The 14,933-nt window shown below is 44.7% G+C and overlaps 1 protein-coding gene across 28 annotated transcripts in view; it reads left to right on the top strand.

Annotated features, from left to right (window-relative positions):
* Window positions 1-14,933, top strand: part of GPATCH2L (G-patch domain containing 2 like) — a 101,232-nt gene that overhangs the window by 14,638 nt on the left and 71,661 nt on the right. For 7 of the 28 annotated variants that reach the window (XM_065595557.1, XM_065595554.1, XM_065595556.1 and 4 more), the window contains 2 exons: window positions 2,631-2,782; window positions 5,637-5,722. In XM_065595557.1, the coding sequence (XP_065451629.1) occupies window positions 2,631-2,782; window positions 5,637-5,722 (238 nt within the window). Of the gene's footprint in view, window positions 1-1,738; window positions 1,807-2,630; window positions 2,783-5,636; window positions 5,723-14,933 lie in introns of all 28 variants that reach the window. The other 21 variants (XR_010601115.1, XM_065595561.1, XM_065595560.1 and 18 more) reach the window with 9 other exon arrangements.

Here is a 14,933-nt window from a genome sequence, read left to right on the forward strand (position 1 = left end):
GCACCAGAGAATGATGATTTTAGCTGCATCATTTTGGATGGCTGAAAGGACAGGAGGTCAGAGAGAAGGTTCCACTAATGAATGCAAGAAATGACCAAAACCCTTGGCCAGGATTACAGCAGTTGGCATAGAGAGAAAAGAACATATCTTATATCTGTTACAAAAGGAGAGACAGGATTTACCACAAGCCTGCATGTGGTGGGAAAGAGGAAAGCCACGTCAATGTTGGGATGATGGGGCGGAGAGCAGAGTTATCAACTATGATGGAGTAAGGAGGCTTTTGGGGATAAAGTAAGGTGAGGGATTGGGTGTTTATTGGTGGGACTTACTCTGCGTTCTTGGAGACTCTGGTTTATATTCACTGGTGAAGGTCCAGTTTCCCTGCCAGCCTCCTGCCTAAGGATTGGGGGGAAAGAGTAAGACCTCTCAGCTGCAGTGAGGAAGCCCTCCCACTTTGTGAGGACAGCGTCTCCAATGATTCAGAGTTTGGGGAAGGGTATGTGTCGGGGTGTAGTCCTCTCCCTTCTCTATTAGTCACACTCAACAGCTCCTATTCTTTCCTTCTTCAGCCCATTCACCGTTAGTTGTAACCAGCATTTAAAATAAGAGTCCTCAGCTGATGTGAAATCTGCTTTGAGCAGAGCTCTTCAGGCCACCTGAAAGGGCCTGTGCCTGTTGGAGGCTCCTCTAACGATCCCAAATGAGAAGGATAATATTTACTTGTTTAATTCATCTTCATCACCTTAAAGGGATCTTTGTCATTTCCAGCGGAGGTCACTGCTCCTCCTCCCCCCCCTCTAAATTGTAATCATAAATAATGAGTTTCATTCAGTGCTCCCCGCCAGCGAGCTGCTAATTACCCAAAGTACGGCTTGTAATTTACACAGTAATAAACCGTAAATTTAAACATTATGGCACTTTAAGTTAATAATTTTCCTGCTGTAACAAATAGCCCATCTTTGTTCACCCCTGCTGCCGCCGCTGCCTCCCCTAAACCTCATGTTCATTTGTGCCCAGGCAGTTTGGCATAAGCTCTGGAAAGTCTGGCCTGTGAAGCCGCCTTCTCCCCTCATATCTGGAGCCTGACATACACCTCTTTCCCCACCCCTCCCCCTACAGTGGATTTTTTATGGCCAATTGCTATGTGAAGATGAACAGCCTGATATTTAGAGTCTCCTGCGTGAATGTGTACAGGCAACAAACATGCGCTTTGGAGAGAACCAAGCTTCCAAAGCAGTTCCTCCCTCCTGGAATGTGCTTTTACTCAACTGCTGCAGGGGTTTTTACTTAATCTATTGCTTTCGGACATTCCAAGCTCCCACGCGGAGCCCTTCAGTTCCCTTCTCTGTGCTGGTGAAATTCCCCTTCCCCATCGTCTCTCCCCCCCCCCCCCTTTTTTTTTTTGTGTGTGTGTATGCAGTGCATGTTGTAAAGGAGGGAGAAGGAGGAAGGTTCAGTTTCATGAGAAAGAGGATCTGATGGTTCCACTTAGTAGGAACCATAGGAACTCCTTGCTACCTGAGCTGAGTCTCCTGACCACCTCACCCAGCAGCCTGGAGTAACTGCTTATAGGAGCTTTGAGTCCCTGAGGGGATTCACAGTCCTCACTGCCAGGCTCAGAGAGGTTACTCTGGGAAAACAGGACCTTGAATATATGTCTGGTGTCTGTGCTGTCTGCTTCTTGGAGAAGGAGGGGGGAATGTCTCAGATGAAGCTTTTGCCTATTTTTATGTTTCAGGAGACCAGCTTGAGCACTCTGGGCAGTGAGAGGATGGGTCACATCGTTAGTGACCCACGTCAAAAAGAGTAAGGACCTATCTGCTACTGATTATGGTCTAGCACTTTGAGTAGGTGAAGGAGAGGGTAAACTGTGCAATACATTGAGACTGCCCCTTTCCATCTGCTCACTGGGACTGGACGGAGTGAAAACAAAATAGTCTGTGAGATGGGAGATAGTTGGGTCCAAAACTGACTTGTTCTTCCCTTCTGTCCTATTTGCATTTGCTCATATCCCCCCATTATGGGTCTGCCCCAATGTATGGCCACGGCATGCTATCCCTTTAATTACATTGAACCTTCCTCCTTCTCCCTCCTTTATCACATGCACTTCTCAAATCCATTGGTCCCCAGCACAGCCTTAGAGGACCCTCTGTCCCCGAATCTCATTATTGAGTTGCACTGCGAATGGAGGAGCACCATGGGAACAGAGCTGGGCAGCGGAAGTGATGCTGACAGGACAGCAGCCAGTTTGCCTTCTCCATAGATGCAATGTTCTGCATATCCCTCCCAGCTCCCCCTCCTAATCATAACCAGTACCATGGGTGATCAGGGTGGGTTTCCCTGGAACTGCCACTGTGGTGGTTTGACAGTTAGGGTGGCTTTTTCTGATCATGCTGCAGTGAATCCTGTCTTCACCGGCTATCGGCATCCAGATTCACGTCCAGCCTCCTTGGCTCCCTGTGTCTAAAACTTGTCATTTTTAATATGAGTCCTGTCAATGTTTAATCTCTCTCCCTTTTTTCTCCATCTCTGTTTTTTCTCCCCTTCTCTCTATTCTCCCTCACTCTCCCACCCCCCCCCCCTTTGCTCCTTCCTTTCTCTGTCTCCCATTCCATCTTTCCTCCTTCCAGTTTCTGGTTACCATCGACGGGAAAGAGAGACCGCAACCAGGTAAGATGGCTCTGCTCTGCCTTTTTTTATTTTCTCACTTGGTTTCCTTCTTTCTAGAAAGAACAAAGTGCTGGCTTCTGATTTCCACCACATTGTGGCCTGTGCACATGAGGTAAGGCAGCCCCAGCCCTTCATCTCACTCTAACTGACTTCTTCTGGGCTTCTATTACATCCCGCATGCCAGGGATCATGTGGGCTGTTAGTAGCTCCCTAGGATCTTAGTCTTCTTAAATCTCCCTCTGTCCATCTGGTTATTTAACTTCCTCCGTGACAATGAGCTGGAGGGAGGGTCTTCTTAGCTGTAGGAACTCTGGCCTTACAGAATTCTCTGCAAACTCCATGAATGGTACTCTTTCTCCTTTTAAACCCTTCACATCCATCCATTTTGGGTCATGCTTTTTCCTGGTGATCCTGAAGAGGAAGAAAAGCTGTTGGCCTGATTGTAGTTAAGTAGCAACCAGACCAGGGAAGTACTGGAAAGTGATGGGGAGGGAGAATAGCCACCCCCTCTGCTTTCCATCACCCCTACTTAAGTGCACACTGTCAAGTCTTCTCCAATAAGTTTATTATCTAGATCAGATTCAGTGACAATTGGCTCATCTAGCCAAAGCAGAAGAGCCCAATCTCTGTGACTCTGCCAAGGCAATGGGCCTCTTCCTAGGGCGCACCAGTACTGTCTGGTTCCTCACAGCAATAGTGCCTCCTTCTGTTCAGTGGTGAGATGCTTATTTTGTTTCACAGACACTGATGTTGAATGCACCTTGTTTTTGAAATTGGGTTTCAGTTTTACTGTCTCAGGTGGCTCTGAGTGAGCACTTCATGTCTCCGGGGCAATAGAACTACTCTTGAGGCCATAGAGTCCCCTGCCTGTTAGAACAGCTCTCTAACTTCCAAAATATGTAATGCTCTGAGTGTCAGAGTGAAGACTAACTGTGTAGACCTTGAGAGACCCACAGGAAATGCTCTTCTTATGATGAACTTAAATAGCTACAAGGGGTCACTGGAGGTTCCTCCCCACAATACCGTTGTAATGTTTGACAATAGAATAATGGTCCATTTAAAGGAGAAGCTGTCTGATAATTGACGTTTCAGAGATTATAGCATCTCTTCAGCCTGTATCAAGCCCTTTGTTTATAAAAGGTGGCACTGAGCTCTGGATTCCTGAGTGGTGTTTATAACCAGGGTCCTTTCATAGCTGAAGGATTATTAATTTATAATTTCTTAAAAGCACGAGCGCCCAGTTATTTGAAAAATGTCCCTATGGGTGCTCCACTTGAGATGCACATGCGCTGCACGTGCCTTTGATTGGAGATTTTTGACAGCAATGCCTGTTTGATCCACACATGCACTCTAGCTATCCTCAAGCCCTGTACTGAGGGTATATAGGTCTGTGATGGATGAACCACCCCCAGTTCCTATAGCAGAAATATGCATTGCTGCTACATGGGCTTCAGTTCACATCTTCTCAAGGCACCATGCTTTAATGCATACCTCAAAGAAAGATGCTGCCTTTGGTTCTGCAATTCTGCAAACAGTTCTAGACTGGGTTCCAAAGCTCTTCTCTCCTTCAGAGGGTACTGCTCTGGAGATACGTCAAGTGGAGCCACCATAAGGACACAACTCGAAGAAGAGCAAGAAGAGGTTACTTGCCTTGTAAAGTAACTGGCGTTATTGAAGATGTGTCCCCCTCTTGGTGCTCCACTACCCACCCTTCTTCCTCTTTGCTTTGGCATCTTTGTCTCTGTGAGACTTTGCAGTAGAGAAGGAACTGATGGCCGTTTGTTCGTCACAGACCTGTATGCCCTTGGTATGAGCCATTACGATAATTAGGGCACATGCCCGGACCAAACAGACACTGCTGCCAAAAATCTCCTATTGAAGGCACATTCATATCTTCCATGGACACCCATAGGGGGACACATTTCAAAGAACTCCAGTTACTGTACAAGGTATGTGATCTCTCCTTATTTTAGGAGAGTACCAGAGATGTATCTAGCATTTTATAACACACACAAAAATGAATTCCCTGCCCTGAAGAGCTTCTAGTCTAAGTTGAGAACAAACAGGAGGAGAGGAGGAGGATGATGCATGTGGTCATTCGGGAGGTTAATGCAGGCATCCAGAGGGTAGCTAGCAGGATGAATTCTGCAGTCTGTTTCCAAATTGAGTAAATGTTGCTCCATGTCATCATGTGGTTGATTAGTGATTGTTCAATTCCCACCCCTCTTTTAAAAAGAATAAAAAGATTTCCAGGGTTGTGTCCTTCAAGATAAGCTGCCCTTAATAGGGTTGATGGCTCCTAGGCTCTTCCAGTGTCTGCAGTGTGACAGATCTTCGACTGGTCTAAAAACCAGAAGGAGGGGGAAGAACATTCCTGTTTCTCTGAAATTGGCTTAAAAAGGGTCCCTGATGTGAGAGACCTTGCTAACTGGGGGAGAGGGGTCTCTCATTCAGCTAGTCCCTTTGCTGTGGAAGCAATGGGGGGCTCTCTTTGAATTGAGCCTTGAAATTGAGCTTTCGGGAGCATGGTTAGTCTTCTGGTAATGAATCTGCTCCAATAATCCAAGTGTCCAACATGAGGAGGAGTTTTACTTGCATCTTTACTTGTATTTATGGAAATAACTTCTCTCCTTAGACCCAAGGGCATGGGCAGGAAGCTCTCCCTGGGGGAGGTGGACACTCATCATGGAGTGCAGCAGTCCCATACAGGGCTCTCTCTGAATATGCTCTTGTTTACCCTGATGCTTGTGTACTGAGCAAGAGGAGCAACTCCTCTGCAGGGTTGTTGCCTTGAAAAGAGGGTAGTGGAAGGGACAGAATCAGATATCACTTGCCCCCATTATTTGATGTTGTGTTGGAGAGGCTCTGAATACTGCGTGAGCCGATGTGGAGAGTGGATTTGAGCTGCTGCATCTGGAAATTGTTCCTTTAAACACTGCTTAAATAATCTCTCTTGGACTTTCCAGTTCAATCCGTTATCTCCTTTGTACTCTCTGGATGTTCTTGCTGATGCCTCCCACAGAAGATGCTCACCAGCACACTGCACTGCCAGGTAATCCCCCTGCTTTGCTCCTATTATGAGGATTGTCTCATTTCCCTTCCTTTGGCACATGTCTGGTTCCTTCAGTACTAGCAAGCCTGTGGGTTAATGCTCTTGGAAACCTGGGTTTCAGTCCTGATAAAGTGTACACATGCAGTGAGTTTGGTCTCCACTCACTTGCCAGTGAGTATGCAGAGTAGTGAGCAATCAGGTCCTGGGGACAGAACAGTGGTCTGGGTTTGAAATACAGACCTCTGCCACACAGTGCCCAGTAAGACCAAGCTGGTGGGTTGCTGTAGATCATCTGAAGATATAGATGGCCATATCGTTGCCTATTATTAGAATTGGAAACCAAACTGCAAAGAAGGTGGTGGTAGGCTAATGTGCATTACTGAGGAACCCTAAGATCCCTGGGTGTCCTGAACTGATAGCAGACTTGGCGGTAGATAAACGGAGATGACTTTGTTACTGATGATCTCTCTGTGCTGTGGCATTATGGTGAGAAACTTGGGTCAGGAATGACCAAGAGTTCAGGCATGTTTGAGCTGGCATTGTTTGGTTCGAGGGGGAAAGGTCATGTGCTGTACAAGTACCTTCTGCTGGCCACTATTAAATCTGATTGAAAAGCTTGCCTCACAGAGGTCACTCCAGCATTCTCAGCAATTGTTGCTGTCAAAGTGTAATGCACCTTTGCACCCTTCTTACTGTGTGTGGATGAAGCCTGGCCAGGGAGGGAACTCTACTTATGTTCTTAAAGACAGATTTATTCTGAAGGCGCTCTCCATACTTAAAGCTTCAGTTTCCTTTCACTTGTTAATTAGTAAATAGGGCATGGAAAATATACTAGGGTTGTTTGTCTAAATGAAGGCTTGGCATCTTCCCAGCTCAGCCTCTCCTCCCACTGACTTCTGCAGGGAATTCGTGATGTCGCACCATGATGTCATGCATGCGGGTCTGTGACTTCTGCATAGGACACAGCAGCTGTAGGAGCAGTGGCAGGATGAGAGTAAAAAGAATCCAAGAGAATACCAACCAGCAAACCTGCTCCTCTCAATGGTTCTTGCCTTCACATTTGCCTTGCACTCCTGTAAACTCCACCATGAAGCTTGGAGCTGCATCTCTACATAATGCAGTGAGCAGGTCCTTCTGGTGCACTGAGCATATGCCCAATACTACCAGTGGAACCAGCCATTCCCTGTTCTCCCTATAAAAAACAAACCATCTCCTGCTAATAAATCCAATCAGGAAAAAGCTGGTGGTACCTCGCTTGGCCTGTGAAAGCCCTACTCTGCTCCCAAAGCTACTGGTTATGGCCGTGTTGAACAAGGGTTTTCTGAAGCAACTGTGATCATTGGGGTTTCTCATTTCTGCTGAATAATTTAGTAACCAATGGATGGGTGTGCATGTATCCTAAGACCTGTCCTTCAGAAACTACTGCCCTATTTCAAAGAATAAACCTTATGTGCCGGCCCTTTAATCTTTAAACTTTAACCCTGCTAATTGCCTCCCTCCTCAATTTCTTGTGCAGCTTGAAGCAGATGTTGCATTCTTTACCCCCTCTCCTAATCTGTGGTGGTGTGTTGCCATGTGCTGTTAAACAAGTGGTTTCTCCACTCTAGAGGTGGCTGCATTTCAGGGGCCTGCAATGAGGATGAAATGGTTCCAGTAGATAGTGTGAAAAGTGCTTAAAAATTCTTTGGGACGAAAGATGATTAGAAATGAAAATGCGTGCGCAGTCCCATGTACCTAGGTAAGACTGAAATCTTTAATGGAAGGTGCTTTGCTTTACCTAAAGGTGTTGCCAAAAGTATAAAAATGCCAGCACACTTTCACAAACTCCATTATAGAAATGTCCCCACAACACACAGTTGCTCTTTAAAGCCAAGTTCTCCTTTAACCCTTTACAGAGCCACTAAAAAGGTTCATAAACAGCCTTCGTAAATCCTGGCACCAGGGTCAGACAGTCCTGTGAATCTATTCATCCACTGCTCTAGTTATCAAAATCTCCCAGTGTTCCAGGTTTGGAACCAGCTGATGTTGATGTTTTATGCTTTTGTAGGCTCCAAATAATCTTCCTACCAGAGGCAGCTTCTATCTATCTACTTGTCAAATGGCAGTGAAAACACAGGGCATAGGAAGAAAGGTTAAAGATCATGTGATGTCTGGTTAGACATTAGGCGGTTTTGCAGAAATGTACTGGATGCCCACTTTCAGCTTGGTGTTCGCTATGCCAAGTCATACTGCTTCCCTCTGTTCAATGTCTTGTCTTTTTTACAATTGCTGGCTGCCTTTGGAAAGCCTTTTGCAAATGTATCTGCTAGAAACATAGTTATCAGGTGGAGTTTGTTCTCTTTTCCCTCATGAAAATGTTTTCTTTGCCTCTGGTGGATTTTGGTGGAGTTTGTTTGGCAGTGCAGTGCAGTGAGTGTTTTGGAGCTCAGTGCTTCATTTAAACAGAGCTGCTGTTCCGAATGCTGAGTGCAGAGCTATGGGCATATAAGAAGGGCTTTTCAGTGTCAAGGAGAAGGTTCTGTATGGAGGGTTCCTTGGGAAGACGCAGTTGAAAGGCTGTATAAATTGTACTATACAAGATTTCCTTTCTTGCTTTATGTCTGCGATGAGGAGAGATTTTGTTCAAAGTGTCTGGGCAGCACTGGGGATTTCACACCCATCATTAGAAGAGGTTTTGTGTGTGTGTGGTGACTCTGTTATCATTAGTGGTATAATTTTATTTTGCAAAGCGAGGAGAGTTTTCTGCTTTCTTGCAGCTCTCCCCAGGGATAGCTGGTGTATTAATTTGCTGTATTGCCTCCTGGCTGTTCCCAGGCTGTTTTTCCTCTTCATCATGGAATTTTTAATGGCCCTGCTGCCTCTCGGGAGGTGTGCAAGGAAGAGTACCTCGGGTATCACTTCCCTTTTTTCACATGCCTATAATTACTCTCCTTTAAGAGCACAAAAGCGTTTGCTAATCATGCCTTGTCTGTTAAGGTTTACACTTGACGATGCAGCCTTTTAGAGGCAAGTGAGCAGAGGCTTTCATGGAAAGCCCAAGTATTGTACTCCCCCTCTCATTCCCTCTATCCCTTCTAGCACCACCTGTTTTTCTCTGCTGCACCTAGAAACTGTATGGAGTGGTAGTGCTGAACAGCTGCTGACTTGCTTCTCAAGCCTGTTTGGATACTGCAAATGGGCTAGGTTTATAGCGGCTCAGAACCATTGATTAGACATTAAAATGTTCCATGGCTCCATCATTGGGAAGATGCTTCATGTTTGTTTTTGGCCTATTGGTCTGGTATCATGATCGTCCCTAGAGTCTTAAGAATTTCAGAGCAGACTTGAGCCTCTGTTCCCCTTAACTCTGGACCTTGGAGTCTGAGTTATGGGTGAAGGGAAGACAGATTGCCTCCATTTCCACTTGTTCGCTGGTCATCCTCCAAAATGAGATTGGGGGTGGAAACTCATTTATTGTTCTTTCTGGAGGTCAGAAGAAGGGGGATGGTCTGTGTTCAGGCAGACAGGATGTTTAGATTATGAGGGTGGGGTGTGAGGATCCTAAATTAGGGAGACCTTTGAATTGTGTTCCTGAATCCATATTGGAAAGGTAGAACAAGGCAGAGGGATCCCTTCTTCTTCCCTGTTTGGAATCTTTACTTGGGACACTGGAAGGAAGGCAGTTCACTTGTGTCTCATCACACACAGTTCTCAGTAAAGAGTGGTGTTTACTACATCTTTACAAATCCTTTCTTGGGTGACTGTGCTGCCATTGCAGGAAGGCTGAGGAGTATAGTAAATGACCCATGAGGTTCACATGATTTCAGAAGTCAACAATCTTATGGTGATTTTGGAACCTAAAAATGTGCTCCTTTAGGACTCCCTGGGACTCAGGGTGGTAGAAGAGGCGATGCTGCTGTGCAAAGGAAATGTGTGCTCTGTGATGTGATAACAAGAGACCTTTGCATGCATAGGAGCTGTGTGTGCTGATTGGATGAGCACCTTGTAGTGATTTACACATATGTGATGTGCAGATCAGACTTCGGTGCCCAGCTGGTTGTATCATTTCAAAGAGGAGGAGGAATTCTGCGCTCACTATTAATTTTGACCTTTGAAGCCACTGTAAACAGCCTCAGGTTTTACCTCAGGGCTTAGAAAAAGCACCTTTTATTTGGCCTGTTTTGCTGCATCGCCTACATTTCCTTTGCACAGCAAACAGCAACAGCTGGGCTGTGTGCTGCTTTAGTACCAATAGCCTTGTTATAAGGCTGTCTCTGTTGAACATTTACGTTAACATGAGGCTGTAGTAGCCTTTGTTTGTAAGGCATTAGATTCATGGCAACTCCTAATGCTCACTGTAACTTTCACTAGCATGATACAAATGCTTTGCATCCAAGGATATGGTTAGAATAAGGTTGCCATGGATTATGTTGGCAGAGAAACAGGGCAGTGTGGGATTTTAGTGAAAGACTCACACCTTGCATGTTCTATGCATCCAGCTTCCAAGGAAGTCTTAGATTGGGCATCATAATCACAAAGAGCCCAGGTGAGGTCCTTTTGTATGCCAGTGGGAATCTTTGCAACAGCTATTGCTCTGAAGAGCTTTTCCTCTTGAGTAAATTTTACTATATATTTTTTTTATCAAGTGTGCCAATCTGGCATGGAGAATTCTCTGAAAAGCCTGTGATGCCATCTTGTTTTCTGCAGTTGTGGTGCTTCTGAGCCAGTGTCTTGGAACATAGGATGTTTATAAACCAGGCTTAGTTTTAGTGACTGAGTTATTTCAGTGGACTAAGTGAAATGAACGTGGTGTTTCTCAGTCTAGTTCCTTGTAGACAGGTGTCCACATCACACAAACTACCACTGCAATTGGTGCTAATTCCAGAGAAGCGAAGGACTGAACTCTCCTCTTCATCCTAGTGATGATTCCTCCGGTTCAGGCTTGCTATATCTTGATGGGGAGGAGGAGCTTCTGTTGTGCTGTACTGATCTTGGGATAAAACAGCGGATTTCAGGATCCCAGGCTGTCAGTCACACCATTTATTAAAAAAAACCTAATAACCTAAAACAAAAATGCATCTCTTTGGCTAAGCATGTGATGGTGCAAAAGGAAGCCATAGTCTAAATTTTTCTGGTGCACGGTAGGCACAACAGCAAAACCCAACCGGCTGTCCATCAAAGGTTCTTCCCTTTCTGCAGGCTCAGCTTTATGCTTTGTACATCCTGGCTTAATACATTAAGAACAGGATGGGAGAGAATCGAGATGCTCAAGAGAACTCCCCAATCTTGTGGTAAAAATACCACTGTCTGTGGATAACCATAGATTTTTTTCTCGCAGAAATATATTCTTGCTGTACCCCCGTAGTTTCTCATTCATTCGCTGTTAGTGATGAGAGGCTGACAGAGGAGTTGCTACATTTTTAGAGAGACAAGGTGGGTGAGGTAATATCTTTTACTGGACCAATTTCTGTTGGTGAGAGAGAGAAACTTTCGAGCTTACATCTTTCTCAGGGCAGAATCTCCCAGTTCTTCCTCTCTTAGATAGGGTCCCTGGGTTACAGCCCTCAGCATACCTCCTGTGATTACTCAGCAGTCCCTACTGTGATTGGAACCTGCAAGGCTGTCCTTCAGGGCTCTGTCCAGTAGATAATGCATAATGACCAGATAACCTTCTCCAAAACACAATATTGCAGCATGCCATGAGAGAGATGATTTTAAGACAAAACAAATCTATACCCCTTTCTAGCTTACCTGAGTTTAGGCCCAACTCGTTCAGATCCTCCCACAGGACCTGCCTCTGACTGCTCCCCATGAGCAGCATCTGACAACTCACCCCCCCAGCCCTTCTCTTCTCTGAGCTACTTAATAACTGGTTAGTGTCCTTTTAATATTGTGGAACTCCTGGCTGGAGCCTATGCTATGGCCCCAGCTTTGGAGCAGTCTGGGAGGACCCCTTCTGTGTGCCAAACACCCTACGAGTCCCACTCTTCCTCCAGGGTAAGCCACGCAGCTTCACCGTCTCCTTAGGCTGGACCTCTTGGCCTTCAGCACTGCTGCTTCACACTGTGAGTTCCATTCAGCGAGTTCCGCTAAGACAGACCCCGAGAGAGATTTTTACATTCTTAAGGAGCAATGCACTCCTGCAAGCATTTGCAGACAACCAGCCAGCGTTGTCAAACAGTCAGGTTTATTAGTCAACTGGAACACAGCTTAGGAGGTCCTTGGTTATCCTAGAGAAATGAAGGTTAAAGCATAGTCCATTCTGGGTAGTCAGAACCCAGCCAAGCTGTAATGAACCCCATTGTTCAAGCTCTCTCTGTCCCTCCTTCATCAGATTCCCCAGTGTGTGCCCGACTGCTACCTGCAGCCCACACTTAACTTTCACCGCATATCCCACAGTCCTTTGTTCTCCAGCTGGGGAAATGCTGTTTAGCCTCCCTGCAGAGAGGTGGGGCAATCCATGGTATTTGATTGCAAGGTTTTTTGCCATTGTCTTCATGGATTCTCCACTGAAGTGATGTGGGGCTGGCCTCAACCGATTCCTTTTAAATGACACACTTAGTCGCAGACAGCTAGGCACCGTTCATACTTGTGTCTTAGCCTGGCCCAAGAGCAAACAGACATTTTCCCCCCCACTAGGTAACAATGCAGCATATAGGGGAAACTGAGATATACATAGGCTTCATACAAACATTACAAAAAATTCCCACTTCGTCACAGCCTGTATGTAGGATCTTTACAGTTCATGGCTCAACCTGGTCTCTTGCTGTTTGTTGGAAGATGACTTATCTATACCAATTGACTGGCCTTCCTGTTTGCTTTTGCTATGCATGCAGCTCCAAGTAACCCAATATAGCTACCCTATACCTTTCCTTACAACAACCAGAGAATCATATGAAATATATTAAATTTGTAGGTTAATATAGAGCAGTGCCACATCCTTGATAAGATATACTCTGTATGCCTGGACTTTCTCTGTCATCTTAATGCACTTTAATAGGGCACATCTGTCCCCCCCACCCCCCAACATATGCCCCTGTATGCAGATTTACAGTGCCCTAAAGTGCACTGAGCATTTGAAATTGACACTTTTACCACCAGGTCAATCAAAGCTAGTGAGCAGTCAGTAGGCTCCTGATTAACTAATTGGAGTGTGGGTGATCAATAAAGGATAAATCTGAATGAAATACATATTATGCTTTATGACCCCTGAGCCTTTGTAATTGTAGCAGGGCTGCTGAATGCAACATAGTTGGTACCCACATCTGACTAGGAAGCTGCTCCGCCTTTTGTTTTCAGTACAGTAAAGAATTCTGAAACTTTAATAACTAACCATTTTAAAAATTCTATTTCTTTGTAATTGTAATGAGAGGTGGTTGGGGTTTGAGCATGGAGCTCGGAGCTCCTGTATTCTAATCCTAGCCATAGCTTCCTTCAGTGGCCTATGGCTAATCACTTCACACCTTTGCCTCAATGGGAATGATAATGCCAGGAGTGTTGTGGGAATTAACTGGTTAATGTTTGTATAGAGTTATAAAGTTGAAAAGTGCTATAGAAGAGTTATTTTATATGTCATCTAACTTGTTTATATAATCATCTTGTAATCTGGCCCTGCCTTAGAAAAGTGCAAAATAAAAATCTTAGACTACAATTGTTTGTTTTAGTCTCTTCTAGCTATTCAGGTTCAGATGTTCAGAAACGCATGCCACGATTGTCAAATTTTGTGTGCCATCATGAATGTGTGTGCAAATCAGGTATTTGAGTGAGTAGGGGTCACATAGGTGTCCAGCTGGCCTTCCATGTGCACAAATACCTCATTTGCATGCACACTAATTGTGTGAGCATTTCTGAAACCTGTCCCATAGGTCCAGATTTTCAGTAGGCTTCTGTTTCCTGCACATACTCGTGCAAATACTTGAGCCTGATCTGAACCTGCAAAATTGAGGGCATTTGAAAATTTGCCTCTAGTGGAAGCTGACTTCTAGGCTTAAAATAAAACCATCCCATTGGTAAGATTTCTTAATATCTCCTCAGTGACTGATTTCATGTTGCACATAATGACTCCTTGTGGCTCTTAAACTTTAATTGATGGTACAGAATGCAAGATTTTGTTCTGTGGTGCATTTTTATTTTTCAGTGTTCATGAATTTGAGATTTCTAACTGGCTAGAGCCAGGGTTGCTTCCACAGTTAGTAGCACACCCTGGTTAGCCTTGTTCTCAGGGCTTCCCACACTGTTGTGCTGATGCAGTTGAGAGTTGAATTGCAGCATCCAGTCCTGGATTCCTCTGAGCTCACATTCACAAACAGTGTGAACACATTATGAGCAAACATATTTCTAAATGAACAAACACTCAGTTGGAAATATGAAAGCACGAACCTCATTTCCCTGATGACCTACAAGAGACTGGAACCCATGACCCTAAGGATGAAAAGCATAGTTATTAAACCACTAGAAAAAATAATTATAGAAATACCAGCTGTAAAAGCATGAGGATCTGAAAGAAATGGAACCTTTCATTATATCTTAGGTACTTACAGGGCCTCCATTACTGTAGTATTTGAATGCCTCTCAATCTTTAATGTAATTTTTCGCCACACCTCTGTGAGATAGGAAGTGCTGTTATTCCTGTTTTACAGACAGGGAACAGAGGCAGAGAGAGATTTAGGCTGTCTACACTGCCCCACAGTTTGGATTATGGGGCTGTGGATAGCAATGTGCACAAGGCAGTACATAATGGAGGTGTCATAAATAAAAAGGGAAGGGTAACACCTTTATGTATGCAGTAACATAAAATCACTCCTGGCCAGAGGTACAGAATCATTTTACCTGTAAGGGGTTAATCAGGTCAATTAACCTAGTTGGCACCTGACCAGAAGGACCAATGGGAAAAGAAGATACTTTTAAATCGGGGGTCAGGGGGAGTGGTTTGTGCTCTTTTTGTTTGTTCCCACTGAATAGAGAGAGAGAGAGACCAAGCAGGTAACCCATCTCTTGAAAAGATACCTTAAAATGATACATCTAAAATTACAGGAATTGTAAGTAAAGGAAAGGAAATGCGTTAGATTATCTTTTGTTTTAGCTTGTGAATTTTCCCTGTGTTAAGAGGGAAGTTTATTCCTGCTTTTGTAACTTTGAAGTTGAGCTTAGAAGGGAATCTTCTGTGTTTTAAATCCTTTTATCACCCTGTAAAATTACCTTCCATCCTGATTTTAGATGTGCTTCTTTTACT

This window comes from Chrysemys picta, chromosome 4 (assembly GCF_011386835.1).
Source record: "Chrysemys picta bellii isolate R12L10 chromosome 4, ASM1138683v2, whole genome shotgun sequence".
NCBI classification, from domain to species: Eukaryota; Metazoa; Chordata; order Testudines; family Emydidae; genus Chrysemys; species Chrysemys picta.